The sequence below is a fragment of the Triturus cristatus genome, chromosome 1_1 (assembly GCF_964204655.1).
Source record: "Triturus cristatus chromosome 1_1, aTriCri1.1, whole genome shotgun sequence".
NCBI lineage: Eukaryota > Metazoa > Chordata > Amphibia > Caudata > Salamandridae > Triturus > Triturus cristatus.
The window spans coordinates 1126551294-1126564955 of NC_140579.1; the positions used below are offsets into that span (position 1 = coordinate 1126551294).

General features: G+C 50.5%; 1 protein-coding gene across 1 annotated transcript in view; it reads right to left on the reverse strand.

The window, feature by feature from the left end:
• Nucleotides 1-826: 826 nt before the first annotated feature.
• LOC146871718 (uncharacterized) overlaps nucleotides 827-13662 on the reverse strand; it is an 82533-nt gene continuing 69697 nt past the window's right edge. Inside the window, exon 4 of the mRNA XM_085651210.1 lies at nucleotides 827-1187. Coding sequence (XP_085507336.1) covers nucleotides 916-1187 — 272 coding nt within the window. The 3' untranslated portion in view covers nucleotides 827-915. The remainder of the gene's footprint in view (nucleotides 1188-13662) is intronic.

A 13662-nucleotide genomic window follows, 5' to 3' on the forward strand; every position in this document is an offset into this window, starting at 1 on the left:
TTGGATTTGTTTCTTGTCATTCCTCATATACAGCACTAACTGTTAGGCTGTAGGCCTAGTCAAGTGACTCGACATAACTATAGTTTGTAACTCTGTCTAGTAGGCTATCCTCCTAACCACCATTCTGTTTTTTTGTCAAATATTTGAGCATATTATTGTTGCTCGGTAAGTTCTGTACTGTACTTCATTCAACTACTCCTAACAGTCTCTCAAAGGCGATTGACTGTCTCCTTCTCTTTTTTTGCAAATGCTGCCGCCCTGCCTGTGTCTACTACTACTACTATGCTGCTACCACCACCACCACCACCCCAATCATGGCATGTATGAAAAAGGAAACCATCTTCACCATGCAGCCAGTGCTGTGCCACAGTTGGACATAAACATCAAGCACCGGTAAGAGACAAGTTTGGGGGAGGCAGAATTAATAATGGACATGTTGTCAATGATTTCATTTTCACACACCAGTACAAAGAATGCATAGACTAGAGGACAGACTGAAAGTACTAGAAGGACCAGTCAATGAGTGAGGTGTGTCGCATCTATCTGTGTCTTATACAGTCAGCCAATTATTGAAATCAAACACAGGCTATGGGCGGCCATGCACCAGCAAGGAAACAGTGTGATGTAAAACAGTTACCCCACCTACAAAACATTAACAACATTGCATGTAACATAGAAAAATATATTTAATTTACTCTAACAAATAAACTAAACCCACAAAAGCTGATCCACCCCCCTCCCTAACCCCAACCAATGTCCATAGAAGTCCGTAACGCCCAAACAAGTTCCCACCCACCCACCCAAACAAGAATTAAAAAAGGGGCAGAACAGGATAACAGGGACTAAGTGGTGGGGCGGGACTCCAGGAGGACACGCATCTGGCGCATCTCGCCCTCTAAACGGGCGACGCGGCGTCTAAGGGTGCGGCAGTTGCAGCCACAGTGGGGGGGGGGGGGGGGCACCGGAGATGGAAAGGTGGCGGGGGGCAGCCGCCAGACGGTGGCGCCGTACCGCTGGAGGGCGGTGGCTGGGGCCCGGGCCACGGGAGGAGGCTTCAACAATTGCAGCCGCAGTCTCCTCCTCCTCCTCGGCTAAGACCACCAGCCGCCGGTATTCTCGCTGGATTGCTTCCAGCTTCCGGCGCCGTGCCTTGGCGGCCAACTCCTTCCGATTTTGTTTAGGAGTAGCTGTGTATCAAAAAGAAAAAAACAAGAAAATTGTAAAATATACTCTTAGAAAAACAGTAGGACAAGGTAATTTTTTATACACATAATGGCATGGTAGAGTAGCACAATAAAGCACAGTAGTACATAACATTTTAAATGTCGCCCGTCCTTCTTCCTTCCACCCGTCTTTCACTTTTTAGTTGAACAGTGCACCTGGTGCTCTTCTCCATAAAACTTTCAAAGCTGAGTTGAAATCAGATAGATGAGGCCATTGGTTACTCAATACTCCGGCTCCTATGCCAATTAAAGGGAATTCTAGTCTTCTAGTTCACTCTTCAAACGTCCCCAACTCATACTTACTTACGACATCGGATAGCGGGCGGACTTTGTCCGCCCACCATCCTCATGCTAAAAAGGGTGGAGGTCCCGTGGGGACAATTAATTAGGATGATGCGCCCGGGACAGTGGCAGGCGCATCCTGTTTTTTTTTTTTACATTCTGGTTGGCTTTGCTGAAAGCAATGCTAAAATGTTGTGCTGCTTTTCCAAGCACAACATGACGGGCCCCGCACGGAGCCTGTCACGTTTTGCTTTGAAAGGCGGGGGGTACCATAGCATAGGTAGGTACCCTCCATGGGGGCACCCAAGCATACTCTGCAATGTCTGCATGCCTTTCCGTGGCGGACAGCAATGCCGCCACGCAAAGGCATTCCAAAATGCAGATTATATGGCTGGCGGTGTGTTCAGAGAGACACCACCGGCATATTGAACCCTTTTCCACCTGGTCGACATGTGGGGGTGTTAGACCTGGCACCTTGGCGTGAGTCTCCCTTCCACTTTTTGCTGATGTGCCTCATTGTGTTTTGTTGGTGTTGGCTGCTCAGAGCACTGTGACACTGCTGATCAGTGCCACAGTGCAAGTGCTCCCTTTTAAAAATGTATACATTGATTGGTGTCCATGATTGAGTCATTTGGTTTACTGTCAGCCCCTAGTAAAGTGCACCAGGAGTGCCAGGGCTTGTAAATACAAATACCGCTGGTGGGCCTGCAGCACTGGTTGTGCCACCCACAGAAGCGGCCTAGTAAAATATGTCTAGGGTCTGCCACTGCAGAACCTGCGCGCAGTCTGGTACTGTCGCGCTGACTGCGCAAGTGCCCCCACTTGCCAGTCCCTAAACCTTCCCTTAACTACATATTAGTCACCCCTCTGGTAGGCCCAAGGGCAGGGTGCATTGTAGGCATAAGGTAGGACATGCCCTGATGTGTGTGGCATGTCTTAATAGTGAATTACAGCCATTTTCGTTTTTCACTATTGAAGGCTCCCTGCTCTCCATAGGCCAGAATGGGCTGCTGGAGTCACTACACGCTGTGACCCCAGTGGACTCATAGAGCATGGTAGAAAGGAACAAATGTTACTTACCTGTAAACTGTGGTTCTCCAGTATTGGTGTCTTTCATAGATTCACATGCTTGAATATTCCCCGTCGTCGAAGTGGGAGTCCCACGGTATATATAAAAAGCAATAAGTATCATGTATATATACATATACACATACATAACCACATAAGAGTATATACATACCCAAATAAACATATATATATAGTTCAAATAACATATCAAGTTAAAATACCATAGGATAGTATTGAGACATAGGAAAGCATTGAGAAAAAGATTCACTTTGCTAACATATCACTGTCATTTTATAGTCCAAACTCCAGCCAATCAGGCGCTAGCACCCTCTAGAACCTTCTCCTCAGAGGCTCAGGCCCTCAGATTTTCGAGCACGAGAGTGACCATAGAGCCGAAAGAGGAGAAGAGAGCCTCTGAGGGGAGGAGGGTGGGTCGCATGTGAATCTATGAAAGACACCAATACTGGAGAACCACAGTTTACAGGTAAGTAACATTTGTTCTTCTCCAGTATTTGGGGTGTCTTTCATAGATTCACATGCTTGAATAGAATAGTAAGCAGTAAACAGTATTCGGCTGACCAAGCCGTATTGATATTGCATGTAATACAATGACAATGTATTTAGAACGCAATTAATAATACCCCAGGAGGAGGGAAGTAGCAGAGGCTCACCTTATTTAAATAGACTTCGTAGAACTGCCTGTCCCACAGCCGTGTCTGCTTCGTTAATGGATTCCAGACAGTAGTGCTTCGTAAACGTGTGCCTGCTGGACCACGTAGCTGCCCGGCATATCTGATGGATGGGCACACCAGCGAACAGGGCAGTGGAAGATGACATAGCCCTCGTTGAATGGGCTCTCACTCCCGAAGACAGAGGCTTACCAGCCTTTTGATGGCAAAAAGAGATTGCTGATGAAACCCAACGGGCAATCGTAGGTTTGGTGACCGATTGTCCTTTGCAAGCACGCCCGTAGGCCACAAACAACTGATCAGATTTGCGAAAGGATTGAGTTCTGCTAATGTAGAATTTAAGACATCTCTTCAAGTCCAGAGAGTGTAAGCTTTGCTCCGCCGGGGTTTGTGGATGCGGGAAAAAAGTCTTTAAAAGCACCGGTTCGTTTTAGGTATAAAAACCGGATTAGTGCGGAGGATGACACAGTCCGATCTGAATTGAAGGAACGGAGGCTTTATTGTAAAGGCGTGAATGTCACTGACTCTGCGGGAAGAGGTCAGAGCAAGGAGGAGGGCCACCTTCCAAGTTAAAAATTTGACATCCGCTGAGTGGATAGGTTCGAAGGGCGCCTTCATGAGTTGAGCCAGCACGATGTTCAGGCGCCACGTGGGTGGAGGACGCCGAATGGGCGGGAACATGCGGAAGAGACCCTTGAAAAATTGTTGTATGACTCTGGATGAATAGAGAGAGGACGAGCCGTCTTGTCGGAAGCGAGATATTGCCGCTAGAAAGACCTTTAGGGTAGAGTGCGATAATCCAGACTGCGCTAGTTGTAGGAAGAATGGCAGAATGTGTTCTGGGGGAGCGTGCACAGGATGAATGTGGGCGGAAGCACACCAATGACAAAATCGCTTCCATTTGAGCTTATACGTTTTCACTGTGGATGGAGCTCTTGCCTTAGCTAACACCTCCCTGCAGGCTGGAGGAATGTTCAAATGAGCAAATTCAAGGTGCTCAGGTTCCAAGCCGACAAGCTGAGAGAGCTGGGATTCGGATGGCATATCCGACCATCGTTCATTGTCAGCAGATCCGGCTTCAGGTGGAGAAGGATGGGCTCGCGTTGGGATAGGAGAAGCAACTCCGAAAACCATGCTTGCCGAGGCCACCGTGGAGCTATTAGAAGTACATGGCACGGTTGTTGTCTCATCTTCCGCAGCACTCGCGGAATCAAAGGAATCGGCGGAAAAGCGTACGCAAATATCCCGTACCAATTGATCGAAAGGGCATTTCCGCACGACCCTTGGTGGGGAAACCAGCTTGCGTAGGACTGGCATTTTGCATTCTGCGGGGTTGCGAAGAGGTCGATTGTCGGGTGACCCCAAAGGTTGAAGACAAATTCCAGCGTCGGTTGATGTAACTCCCACTCGTGGGTTGATGATGCTGACCGACTGAGTGCATCCGCCAGAGTATTGGAAATGCCGGGCAGATGAATTGCTTGTAACGTCATCTGATGGAGTATGGCCCAACTCCAAATCCTCTGCGCCAGACGGGAGAGCGGTGGAGATCTTGTCCCGCCCTGTTTGTTCAGGTAGTGCATGCACGTGGTGTTGTCCGTCTGAATGAAGACTGACTTCCCTTGGAATTGCAGGCGGAAGGATTTCAACGCCAAGAAAATGGCCATCAGTTCCAGTCTGTTGATGTGCCAGCAACGCTGAGCCGCTGACCATTGGCCCTTGACGGATAGATCTTGAAAATGTGCGCCCCAACCCTCCATGGATGCGTCCGTGGTAAGGACGAGTTCTGGGGTTGTCGACAGAAAAGATGTTCCTGCTGCGATGTTGGCAGGACGAGTCCACCAATGCAGCGCTTGAGCCATGCGGGGTGACACCACGATCTGATCGTTGAAGGAACCGGAAACCTGGCGCCACTGCTTGTCTAACTCCTCTTGGATGATGCGACTCTTTAGTCTGCAGAGAGGGATCAAAGCGATGTATGAGGACGCCATTCCCAGAAAGGATTTTAATATGCGGACTGAAACTGACTGCTTTGCTGCGATGGAGCTCGCAAGCTGTTGAATCCGTTCTTGACGCTCTGCTGAAGCAAAATCCATGGCTGTGCTCGTATTGATACAAGCGCCGAGAAAGGTCTTGCACGTAGTCGGCGTGAGTTGAGATTTTTGTACATTGATCGACAACCCCAGGGACTGGAATAGATCGAGACAGCGCTGGGTATCGAGGGCCGCCTGGTGGGAGGATTGAGCTTTGATGAGGCAATCGTCCAGGTAGGGGTATATCTGAATACCCTCTTGTCGTAAGTGAGCCACCACCGGGGCCAGGAATTTTGTAAAGACCCGCGGGGCTGAGCAGAGTCCGAAGGGTAGGACTTTGAATTGGTAATCCCTGTGGCCCACTCGAAACCGTAGGTATTTCCTGTGACGTGGTAGAATGGGCACATGGAAATATGCGTCCTGCAGATCGATCGTTGTCATGTAATCCTCCTGAGAAAAGAATTGGAGGATGTCCTTCAATGTGAGCATCCGAAAGGACTGAGTCTTGAGAAATTTGTTGAGCAATCTGAGATCGAGGATGGGACGCCATTCCCCTGATTTCTTTAGTATGAGGAAAAAACGGGAATAGAATCCCAACCCTCTTTGATATTTCGGAACCACTTCGATGGCACCCTTGTTTAACATTATTTGGATTTGTTTGAAAAGTTCTCTGAGATGGGCGGGTGGTGGCCCGGATGGAGGTGTGCGTGGAGGAACCTTCACAAACTTTAGGGCGTGGCCCCTTGAAATAATATCCAGAACCCAGCGGTCCGAAGTGATTGAGGACCAGGTTGAAAAGAATTGGGAGATTTTTCCTCCAACAAGAACTAGAGGACAACTGGGAAAAGGAAGTTTTGTCCGTACAGAGTCACTGCTTCTTGGTTGAATTTCCTCTGTAATTCGACTTTCCTCTAAATGACTTGCTAGTTTGCTGTCTGTAGGACTGCTGCGGTTGTGAAAAGTACCGTTGTTGCCCTTGATTGTACGAGCGGTATTGGGACGAGGAGCCACGAAAGGATGATGATGAGGAGGTGCCGCGGCCGCGCGCACCTCGAAAGGGCTGCTTCTTAAACTGTAGAGTGCCGAGGGAACGAGCCGTATCCGTGTCCTTTTTAATGGTTTGCAAGGCATCTTCCACATGCTGGCCGAATAATGACTCCCCGTCATATGGCATGTCCAAAATCTTAGCCTGGACCTCTTGCCGAAAAGAGGTTGATCGAAGCCAGCCCTGTCTCCTTAGGACGGCTGCTCCCGCCAATTGGCGGAAACCGGTGGATGCGATGTCAACAGAGCAGTCAATGATCTCGGATGACGCCCTCTCACCCTCTTGCAGGATCTTCTGAGCTTCCGCTCTAGAATCCTCCGGTATAAGCTTGATCAATGCAGCCATGTCCGACCACATCTGTCTATCATAACGGCCGAGGATTGCCAAGGAATTCGCAGCCCGGACCGTTGTTGACGCCATGGTGGAAAACTTCTTGCCTATGACATTGGAGATGATGGATTCTTGGAGCGGCGCTGTGCCGCTTGTGTGATCACTGAGTCCGGCTTAGGTTGAGACACCAAGCAGGCTGGGGAAGAATCCGGAGCTTTATATTTTTTCTCCAGGCGTGGGAGCACCGCCGGAATAGAATTAGGTGTCTTCATTAATTTTATGCCTTCATTCCATATGAAGTCTATGATTGGCACAGCTCGTACTTGTTTCTGAGGCTGGGACTTGAAGTCGTACAAGAAACAGTCCTCTTCCCTAACCACCATGGGAAGGTGAAAGCGTTGCGCTGCTCTCTCCATCAGCTGATGGAACCCTGTTATGTCGACAGGTGGCGAGTTGACTGGTGACCTTGGCGGTGATGCGGGCGAATTGATTTGGTAGTCATCCCAGTCCGCCATAGAGTCGTCCTCTGGGAGCTCACCCTCTTCCGTATCAAGATTGTCCATATTATCCTCCTCTACATTGGAAGGCAGTGCAGGTATGGAGGGCGTGGGTATCGTTGGCAATATAGGATGAGGTGGAACCTCAGATGGCGCTTCACGTTGAGAATTTTGAGGGGATGCTGGAAAACGACGATTATAATCTTCCAACATATATTGGAGGTTGGAAATAAGCTGCACAGGAAGCTGCACCATAGGAACCGGAGCAGAGGGATTTTGCTCTTCTTCCTGTTCATAGTATTCATCCTCCTCAGACTCTTGGCACTTTATATGGAGCTCAGAAGGACTATGAGCATCCCGAAAAAGAGACTGATCGCCCTCATCCGAATCGTCCTCATCCCCTGAGGGAAATAGTTGACGAGGTGGCCGTGGTCCACGTGGTAACATAACTGGGTCTAGCATGGCCTTACGACGTAGCATTAAGGAGCTGTCCACAGACCCCAGTGCTGGCGTTGACATTGGCACCAATGGCATTGTCGCAAAATTTGACCCTGTCGTCGTCGAGGCGACCGTCGACGAAGCAATCGGCGACGGAGCTGTCGTCGACGAGGAGGCTGCCGTCGACGGGACTGCCGTCGACGGGGTGGCTGTCGTCGACGGGGCTGTCGTCGACGGTGTGGCTGTTTTCGACGGTGTGGCTGTCGTCGACGAGGCTGTCGTCGACGGGGCTGTCGTCGACGAGGAAGATTTCCTCTTCTTCTTTTTATCCATCGTCGACGGAGTTGTAGACGTCGACGGAAGCGCCAGCTTCCCAGTCGTCGACAAAGAAGTGAGTGGTATCGTCGACGAGACAGTTCTAAGAGACACACATACTACCGTCGACGGAGAAGACGTCGACGAAGTCAGTGTCGTCGACGAAGGATATCTGCTCGATACCGTCGTCACCGTCGTCGACGAGGCTGATGAAGTAGCCGATCTCGTCGACGGAGGGGCCGTCGACTGGCCCGTCGACGGTTTTGAAAGTTTCTGACTGGAAACATGTGCTGACGGAGTCAAAGACGCCTGAGAGCTACGTCTCGGGGGCGCAGACGTGGTAACAGAGACTTTGCCTGTAGACACTTCCTCAAGGTGAAGTCTCTTCTTTTTCAGAAAAGGAGATGGCAAGTCCTGGACACTTCCACGCTTTGAGGAGACTCCTGTTTTGACAGAGGCTACACTTTCCACCTCAGAAAGTGGGTTGTCTGTGTCCTTCAGTTTTTGAAGCCATATTAAAAGGCGACCTTCTCTATCTTTCAAAGTTTTGTGAGAGAAAGTTCTGCAGATCTTACAATTAGCCACCTTATGATCAGGATACAGACAATAAATACATTTCTCATGGGGATCCTCAGAGAAAAGTCTTAACTTTCCGCAAGATGAACAAGGACGGAAAAGAGATTTCTTACTTGCAGACATGATGAGAGATAAAAAAAACCTCAAACCAGATGAAGAACTGAGCAGAGCTCAGGGAGACTCCCTTCACACGACGTGCGGTAGAAAATCTGAGGGCCTGAGCCTCTGAGGAGAAGGTTCTAGAGGGTGCTAGCGCCTGATTGGCTGGAGTTTGGACTATAAAATGACAGTGATATGTTAGCAAAGTGAATCTTTTTCTCAATGCTTTCCTATGTCTCAATACTATCCTATGGTATTTTAACTTGATATGTTATTTGAACTATATATATATAAGTTTATTTGGGTATGTATATACTCTTATGTGGTTATGTATGTGTATATGTATATATACATGATACTTATTGCTTTTTATATATACCGTGGGACTCCCACTTCGACGACGGGGAATATTCAAGCATGTGAATCTATGAAAGACACCCCAAATACTGGAGAATCATGTTTAGTATGCCTGGACTCAGAATAATAAAATACTTCTTTTAGTAAAGTTTATTTTAATATCCTGTGTTTGTAAATACTACTTTTAGAAAGTTAGTATTTACTGATCTGGCCATTCAGTCCGCCTCTGCGCTGTGTGTGTGTGTGTTCTGCCTAGCAACAGTAAGGAGCAGGGTTGGGGAAACCCCAGAGACAGGTTGGCTGCCAGGTGGTGGGTAGAGAGATTACACCAGGATGGGTGGGAGGAGTACACCCTGACTCTTGAATAGACCTGTGCTCTGCCAGCACAAAGCCGGCGCCGCCCCCTGTGGAGCGGCTGATGTCTCTGCCCTGCTGCTGAAAGGAAAGCGCAGAGTCACCACAACAAAGTGCTCCAAAAACTGGACTGAGCCAGGCCCAGGCCCCCTGGCGCTAAAGAACAAAAGAATTGGTGTATAAAAGTAGGAGCCTGGCTCCTAAGAAATCAGATCCTGTTGACGCCAAGACGAACCTCTGCCTGAAGGAGAAGGACCTGGAGAAGCTGAAGGAGGAATACTGTCTCTCTGCCTAAGAGACTGGCCTGCAGTGGGTGCCTGCTGCTGGAAGGAGAGGAAGAAAAGACTACAGAAAAGACTTTTAATCAACTTGTGCTGAAAACAATCTCCAAGGGCTTGCTAGTGAACTTGCCCCCTGATTTGCGCCCCAGGAACAGTGGGCGCTACCTTCCTGAAGAAGAGGAGAAGTGCCAAGGAGTGATTCTGCCAGCTGACCCCTGAGAACCTGAGCATCCCCTGACCTCACTGAGCAACGCGACTTCTGCTGCTGGTGTGGCTGCAAACAAAGTAAAGGCCTGACAGCCCGAGCACCGTGAACAGCTGCCCCCTCGAGCCGTAGCTCGCAAAGTAAGGAGGAGAGTCCTGCGTCTGAGCGCTGAGCCCCCTGTGACCCCGCCGGGTTGTGGAGGCTCTTGTGAGGACCGTGCCCTGGTTCGCCGTGCGAAGCTGACAGCGCGCTGCGCTGTGAAATCACCCCCGAGACTGCCCTCCTGCTTCTGACCCCCCTTCGCGGCGACCTGCATCCTGCCCGAGCGCCCCACGAAGCTCCGCTGTCCCCTGGACACTTGGGACGCCAGCGCGACGTGGGACACCCCTGGACTGGACCGCGAGGCCGCCACGCACCTTCGCCGTGAATTCTACAAGGTATTGTGCCAGCGCGTGAAAAGTACGACCCGTACTTGCTTTCGTACGGACCGTACCGATCGTCCCAGGGCTGAGTCCAAGTGTTAGTTTGAAGCGTACTGCCTTTTAAGTTTGAGCGTATTTACTGCCTGGAAGCAAGTTCGCACCGTACTGACGCCGGGAATCACCTGGTTCGCCTCGTACATTTGCCCCGTACTGACTGTACCAATATCCTGGTTCGCGCTGTAATAATAGCTTGGTTCGTACTGTACTGCCTTTTGACCCGCTCTGAGTTCGCACCGTACTGAGGAAGCCGTGTTCGCACCGTACCGGTGCTTCCCTCCAGGTACGGAGCGTCCCTGACAGTCCGAACCGTACCCGCATAGAAAACCATTGCCGGTGCTCACGCGAGAAGCGTGAGGTACGGCAAGCGTACTCGTGCTCACGCGAGAAGCGTGAGAAACGGCACGGTCCTTTCAAAACCTTGCCCAGAGCACCCCAAAGGCGCTACGAAGTGCCCCGAAGACCTAAAGAACTTATTTTAAACAGAACTGTGCCATTTTGAAACCTGTGGACTGCCCTTAAAGCATTTTGAGAGTAACTGGATTATTTTACCAAGAGAACTGTATTTATGCAACCTGCCTGAAAGAAAACCTTTTATATAAAGAATCCTATTTTTGATAAATACAGCCTTGTGTCTTTGTGTGGTGGGGAGGTGATTATTGTGTGGGACAACTTGAACGCTTAACCTATATGCCCTCTGGAAATCTAGCCTGACTGCTCGCGCCACGTTACCTAGAGGGTGAGCAGGGGTTATTTTTAAAGAGGTGATCCTTTGCCCTGACTTAGAGGAAAGGGTCCCTGCTTGTCGCAAGTGCATACCTGCGCCAACCAGAGACCCCGGATTCTAACATTGGTGGCAGCGGTGGGATTTACGGATTTGCGTTCTTGGTGTCTGCGCAGTGATTACTAACCATTGCACAGTCCAGTAGCTTAAACCACAGAACTTTTTCAAGTTTTAATTTTCGCTTGCCAAGGAAAAAGAAGATCCCTTGCGTTTGAAGCCATGCCGGGCTCAAACAGCACAGCATCTGAAGCCTCTGAGATGGAATGGGAATGGGATGCGTCAAAACTGGACGACTACACAAGAAGGCAACTCAAGTACTTCTGCAAGAAGTTCAAGGTTCCACATGTGGGGTGCAAGCTCAAACCACAGATCTACAAGGCGCTGAAAGCCTGGATGGAATCAAGGGGTGCAGCTGAGGATGTTGTACCTGAGGAGATTGACCTAGTGGAACCAGCGGAGAGCATCCACAGTGCGGGCAGAGGTCTGTCACCAGAGGAGCTGACAGACAGACAGGCCGCAAGAGAGCAACAAGTCACTTTGGCAAAACTGAAAATAGATGGTCAATTGGAGCTGGAAAGCAAAAAGCTGGATCTAGAAGAAAAGAGAATGGCTCTTGAGGAGAGAAAGATCCTGATGGAGCACAACGCCAGAATGAGGGAACTGGCGATCAAAGAGAAAAGTTTGGAGAACACTCCCTCTGGTGGCAGCGCAACACCGGTGCAGGTAGAGTCAAGGGTGTACATCCCAAAAGATGTAGTTAAAGAGTTCTACAGGAATGATGACATAGGGCAATGGTTCCGGGCCTATGAGGTAGCCATGTCCTCCCACCGGGTCCCTGAGAAAGACTGGGGAGCGGGGTTGTGGGGGCGGTTCCTCAGTGAGGGGCGGGACACACTTTTAGATTTGCCCTTAGACATGCAGAATTCTTACCCCCACATGAAAGAAGCTTTAATGACCAGATATGGGCTAACTCCTGAAATGTATAGACAGAGGTTCAGGGGGTGTACCAAGATTGCGGGGGGTACGTATGTGGAGTATGTGACCTTTTTCTGCAGAGCACTGGATGGCTGGGTGAAGGGTAGCAAAGTAGATGATTACCAAGGTCTCTTTGATTTAATTGCATGGGAGCACTTGTCGCTTAATTGTTTTCCTGAGCTACGCCAACACCTGATAGATAGCAAGCTGACTAACCCTAGGAAGCTTGCTGAGGAGGCGGACCGCTGGCTCAGCACCAGGGTCCACAAGGGTCCCGTGGGAGACTCCGCCAAGGGTGGGCAGGGTCCCCAGCAGAAGAATGGGGGGGACAAGGGAAAACAGAAAGGGTTCCAAAAAGGCCCCCAAAGTAATCCCCAAGGGAACCAGCAGAAGGGTTCTCAGCCTCCCCCGACCCCGAAGCAGACAGGGGCCCCGACAGGTAAACCTGTTCCCAAGGGGCCCCCTCAATGTTATAAATGTGGTGAACTAGGTCACTTTGCCAGTGATCCCAAGTGTCGCCAATATGTGAAACCCGCACCCACTGGTGCTCCACCCAGGCAAGTGGCTACAGTAGCCTTTGGGGAGGAGGTAGAAGTCCAAGGTTGGTGGGACCCCGTCCAGATGACCTTAGTCTCACTAGGAGACAGTGAGATGGTCCCCCAAGCCAACTTGCCCTCTAACACTAAGAAATATGGGCAAGTGGTGACCGTCAATGGGAAGAAGGTAGAGGCTCTTAGAGACACAGGAGCCAGCGTGACTGCAGTGCGGCAGCACCTGGTATCTCAAGAGCAGGTCGTACCCCATGCCTATTGTCGGGTTGTCAATGCTGACAACACGGAGAGTCATTGTCCAATGGCTCAAGTTCCCTTTGAGTGGGGGGGGGGGGTCTCTGGTACTCTGCAAGTCGCTGTGAGAACTGCCATGCCTGTAGACTGTCTCCTAGGGAATGACTTAGAGAGCTCCCCTTGGGAAAAGGTGGAGAAGACAGCCCATCTGCGGATGGTGGGTTTACCTGATTGGGCGTGCGTGACCACCCGGTCAATGGCAGCCAGTAGGGGTGTTGAAGGGACCCTGGAGCCTGAGGGAGAGGCCCAGGAACCGGCCTTAGAGAGAGGGCAAGGGAGGCACGGGAAACCGGCTCCTGAAGTTCCCACGGCCCAGGAGGAAGCAGACCTTGAGGGGGATGCCCTGGAGCCTACCGGGGAACAGACAGCCGAACTGGGGGACCTGCCTGAGCTGACCCATTGGCAGCAAGAAGGAGGCCCCTCCAGGGAGGAATTCTGCAGGGAGCAGAAAGAGTGCCCCTCCCTAGAGGGTATGCGGCAGCAGGCTGCAGCCCAGGCCAATGGTGATCAGTCCGGAACTCACTTGATCTACTGGGAGAACGACCTCCTGTACTCAGAGCCTAAGGTTGCTGAACCTGGGTCAGCCCGTGCGCTGGTGGTACCCCAGAAGTTCAGAACCTTCCTACTGGGGCTGGCTCACGACGTGCCATTAGCAGGGCATTTGGGGCAGGACAAGACCTTTGAAAGGCTTGTCACCCACTTTTATTGGCCCCAAATGCGCAGGAGTTCTGATACTCACTGCAGGACATGCCAGACTTGCCAGGCAAGTGGCAAGAGTGGAAGGAAGCTG